This window comes from Pteropus alecto, unplaced genomic scaffold (genome assembly GCF_000325575.1).
Source record: "Pteropus alecto unplaced genomic scaffold, ASM32557v1 scaffold86, whole genome shotgun sequence".
Taxonomy (NCBI): Eukaryota; Metazoa; Chordata; class Mammalia; order Chiroptera; family Pteropodidae; genus Pteropus; species Pteropus alecto.
This window is the reverse complement of record NW_006442109.1, coordinates 7,931,204-7,936,426: the sequence shown is the minus strand read 5'-3', so window position 1 is coordinate 7,936,426 and position 5,223 is coordinate 7,931,204. Positions and strand designations below refer to the sequence as shown.

At 36.3% G+C, this 5,223-nt stretch overlaps 1 protein-coding gene across 2 annotated transcripts in view; it reads left to right on the top strand.

Moving 5' to 3' along the window:
* PIAS1 (protein inhibitor of activated STAT 1) overlaps positions 1–5,223 on the top strand; it is a 106,659-nt gene that overhangs the window by 68,992 nt on the left and 32,444 nt on the right. For both annotated transcript variants that reach the window (XM_006920223.3, XM_006920224.3), the window contains exon 7: positions 48–153. In XM_006920223.3, the coding sequence (XP_006920285.1) occupies positions 48–153 (106 nt within the window). The remainder of the gene's footprint in view (positions 1–47; positions 154–5,223) is intronic.

Here is a 5,223-nt window from a genome sequence, read left to right as displayed (position 1 = left end):
GTTTACTTACATATGTTGTTTGTTTTCTACATTTTTTTTTTTTCCAGAACTATTCCATGGCAGTATATCTTGTAAAACAGTTGTCCTCAACAGTTCTTCTTCAGAGGTTACGAGCAAAGGGAATAAGGAATCCGGATCATTCTAGAGCTTTAAGTACGTATGATAAACTTATTTCATTTGTGCAGCTGAACTATTTTGGTAAAGGTTAGAGTAGTAGTTTCTCAACTGAAGAAATTTTAAGGTTTGTTTTTTCACTAGAGTTTGTCATAGAGGATTAAACAACACTGAAAACCTTGTTTTGTGAACTAGAGTAAATCAAGATTTGAGTATTTTAATATCTTTATCATGACCTATATTTTGTAATCTATATTTTACTGATCTTAAATTAACTTTGTAAAGTCAGTACATGAACAAGGAAGAATATTTTACTAGAACTTCATAAAATAAACGTTAAAGGAATTCTAGGAGATGGAAAGGAAATCTTTGCATGTATTTCACAAGAATTATTTTATGTTTAAGGTTTATGTAGGAAAAATGTACATGAATATGTGATGACTACATCCTTTCATTAACAAAATAAAAAGAGAGTCAGTGGAGTGGTAGAATAATAATGAAATAGTTTCTGCTATTAATTATGTGTCCTTGGACAAGTCGCTCTACTCCTTTGAGTTTCATATTCCTCATCTATAACAATAGGTTTATACCACATGATACCTAAAACCCCTCCAAAGTCTGGGTTCATAGGTGTGAATAACTAGAGATTCATTTCGTCATGTTGAATTTGAGATGTAGTAAGGTCTGCAGATTGACTGCTCTGGCTTCATTTTTAAGGGTTAAGGTCAGAGTTTGGCAGCCTTTCCAAAGAGGTGAACTGAGATTCTCCCTTCATTCTCTTCCTTGTGAAAGATGGATTTCTCACGGATGGGTTTGGGAGTGGGGTTGGGTACTTAGGGAACAAAACTTTTATAGACAGGAGTTAGATAGCTACCCTTTAAGGATTCTTGATGTGGGTTGATTAATGAAGCCTACTATCAGAGTTGTAGTTAGGAGCACTCTGGTGAAAAGAACTAAAGTAGTAAGACTAGCTTTCCTCTTATTTCCCTTTATGGCACAGCTTTTATCTTTTTTTCTAACCCGTTTCTATGCCAGAGTAAAAGATCCCACTACCTCCGAATGTCATAACCTCAATAGTTCATTGAAGGATTTTTATGTATTAAAGGGGCTCTCTAGAAAGGCAAATAATCCTGTGTCAAGAGGAGCACATTTTTGGCTAATGCCCCTGTAGCCATTCCTTGACAGAGGAGAGCTAGAATGACAGTACTGGCTTGGGGTCTAAGAGAATGGAAGCACCATTTGGCAGGGACAAGGTGATAGTGGGGGATCCTGAAAGGAGAGAAAGAATAGACATCTGTTTTGAAGAAGAGTCGAAGAGAAGAACTTTTCTTTTTGCACACTCGTGCTCAAGTCCATTCCTGGTTATTCTTGGTCATTTTGCTGACAATCTTTGTATTTGCCACATAGTACTAGAATCTCATTTAATCAGAAAGCGTTATGGAATTATGTGAGCTTGTGTGGAAATGGTAGTACCAAGAAATAAGGTAGATGAAGCTGATATGTGGTGATGATGATGATGATGATGATGATGATTATGCTGATTCAAGTATTTTTGCTCAAGCCGGTAACTCTTCTCCACTTGTAGCTCTAGCACCATCTGGAGGGAGAGTGGGAAGGTGAGCCTAGAATTACTTTATTTTCTGAAAGTAACCACTGTTAGCCACTACTAAGCAACAAAACCTGCATAATTCAAAAGCTGTTTATTTCATCTCTGATACAATGCTGGAGGTGAAAAGTACTTGTAGATCGCGTAGAATTTTTGTGGCAGTTTATATCTTATCTTACTTATTGGTTTGGGGAACCAATAAAACATTAATTTGGATCCTACCAATAAGACATTTGTTGGAAAATGACTAAAGAATAGATTGTTTGCCTTTATGCTATCTGCAAAGAAATAACATTCCTAACAAATAAATTGTGCAATTAAAAGATTATGTAAAACAACTTGACAGAAAATGTTGGCAGGTTTCTCATATTTCTGAAGAATCAAATTACCTATAAATATGAGTCACTCTTAATCTTATCAATAAATTCTACTGGCTGAGTTTTAGTAGTCAAGCCAGGCAGTATTATGTTCTTGAAAGAATAAAAGTAGATTTTTCACAGAGAAATCCATCTTCTGATTTATTTGATTTAGTAGATTTTTGTATTGTGATTTCCTGACAACTATCACAAAAACAGTCCTTTAGTAATTCTTGGTCAAGTTCCCATTTCCTCTCCCTCTTCCTTTCATCAGTCACTTTAAACCTTGGCAGTACTTTATTCAAACACTATTCCTCCTCTCTGAGCACACTGCCAATGCAAGAAAATTGAGCCTACAAGATGTGAATTCTCTAAACTGCCTGTTTCTTCTTTAAATTTAGTGCCACCATAACTACTTTTCAATTTATCTATACCTGTACCCATCCTTATTCTCTTCAACCTCAGGAGGAAATGTCTCTTTTCCTGCTTGACGTTAAATTTTTATTCATTTATTCTCATGTGAGAAATTACATTAAAAGTCCGTTGTATTCCAGGCATAGGAGAATATAACATTAAACAAGACACACACAGTCTCTGCATCCCCCGGAAGTTTGCATTCTGGTAGGAAAGATAGTTAAATGATTACACAAGTCATTAATGAATTATAGCTGTGAAGTGTGCCTTAAAGAAGAAAGACAGGGAACTCTGGAGGTAACAAGAGAACATAGTCCTCTCTGCTGCCGTGATGTTTAGGACAAGATTGTAAGGATGAGGAGGAGTTAAGCCCCAAGACGGGAGGGAGATATGACAAGAGACAAAGCCAGTGGAGCTGGAGTGGAAAGAACAAGAGAGGAGAGTGGCCAGAGAGAGAACCACAGGGTGAATTCATATAGATGATTGAAAGATAGGTGATAGAAAACCCTCAAAGGATTTTTAAACCAAGTGACATGATCAGATTTGGGCAATAAAATGATAATTTTGATAACTAAGTTGAAGGGTGAGGCTGATGCAGAAGCCAGTTAGGAACCTATTGTACAGATAAGAGATGATGGTATCTTGAACTAAGATAATGATAGAAATGCAGGTTGACAGTTTGGAAAGTGTTGAAGGGTAGAAAAGGTGATGGGTTACATGTAAGGGGTAAAGAAAAAGAGGAGGTCAGGGAGTAGTCCCAGGTTTCATATGCACCAGGTTACATGGTAGTGCCATTTACCAAAAGGGAAAACTGTTGAAATGATCAGATTGCAGGGGAAAGATCAAAGTGCCTTCTTAGACTTTTAGTATTTGAGATGTCCATGAGACATCCAGGAGTGGATGCCCAGAAACAGCATTATTAGACCTGGCTCCCTCATTTATCTGCTTTCTATCCTGTATTTTCAGTTCCTCCCTTTCTATAGGTTCTTCCTGTCAGCCTCCCCTGTCAAGTCCTTTTCAGCCTTTAAAAAACTACATAAACAAACTATTCCCTAGGGAGAGCTCTGTGTTCTTCCTATTTTCATCCTAGTTTCTTCAAAGAGTAGTCTACACTTGCTCTTTCTACTCCTTCTTGCAACCCATTGTGATCTTTTAACTCCCATCGTTTCACTGACACTGCTCCTGCAGATGTCACAGAGCAACAATCTGATTGCCGGATTCAAAGTTTATCTTTTCAGTTTTCATCTTGGATATTTTTGCTGTGTTTCGTACTAATCACATTCTCCTTGAAATTCTCTGCTCTGACTACTACTTCTCAATCACTTGCATTCAGTGGATTCTCTTAAGGGAAGCATCCTAAATGTTTGTTTTCCCTGAGGTTTTATTCTTGGTCAGTTTTTGTACATACTCTCCCTATAGATAATCATATCTACTCTTGCGGTTTAAACTCACACCAACTCCCAAATTCATATCTTCACCCCATAGTTTCTCGTGAACTTTAAATAAAGATATGTATAGCTAACTGCCTTCACCAAAACCTACTGGTTTCTCAAATTAAGTATTTAAAACTGAACTCACCAAGTCCTATCAAATTTACACCCTAAATATTTGTCAAATCTGTCTTTTCCCTCTTCCTACCATCACTGTCCTTATTTAAACTCTTGTATCCTGCCTTTATTTTATAAACTTTTTCTTAAATAATATATCCTCCTTTCTTGGCCCCCCCTTCCTATCTTTCTTCTGGTCGCAATCTAATCTTAGTATACAAATCTAATCTTAGTATTCTCTTGCAATCCATGTCTTCTTAACACCAATGGAATAAAAATTCCCAACTTTGTTAGCATGACATGTGCAGCTTTCCATGATGTGGCACCTGCTTATTACTTTCCAGTGTCATCTGTATTCAGTCTTCTTATACTTTATATTCCAAAAGTACTGAATTCTTTTCTTTTCCTCAGTGCTTTTCCAGTACTGTTCTCTATGCCTCAGAACTTTCCTGTTGCTTCCTTTGCCTAAATCTAGTTTTCTGTAATGTTTTACTTTTTCCAGGAGGCATCACAGAACCCCCAGAATAGATGACCTGACTTCCAGCTAGCTTCCTCAACATACTTCCATCAGCATCTTTACTCCCTGCTAGACAGTGAATTCCTTTGGGCAGAAATTTAATCTTACTTTTTTTTGACTTCTTAGTGCTTAGCATAGAGTCTGGCACATAGTATATCCTCAGATTTTTGTTGAAGTCAACTGTGAAAAGAGATCTAGAGTGAAAATCATATCCCTATGCCTCTGTTTCTTTGCCTATAAAATGAAGTATTGGACTTAATATGTTCAGTTGTTTCTACCCTTAAAATTCTAAAAGGCTGAATATAGAATAATCTGATATTAAGGAAGGATAGAAATTATTTTTAAAAAACAAACAAACCTAGAACAGCACTGTCTAATAGAACAATCTGTGAAGCTGGAAATGTTCTACATTTGTACTGTCCCATATGGTAGCCACCAGCAACATGTGGTTATTGAGCACTTGAAATGTGGCTAGTGGAACTGAAGAACTGAATTTTAAATTTTATTTGATTTAAATTTAAATATAGCCACATGTGACTAGTTGCTAACTCTTAGAGCTTGTGACAACAGGAATTTTTAAAAGATTAATTTTAAATATAGCTACCTATAACTTTATTATGGGTCATATGATAAAATACTGTTACCACTGAAATTCACAGTAACCCAAGA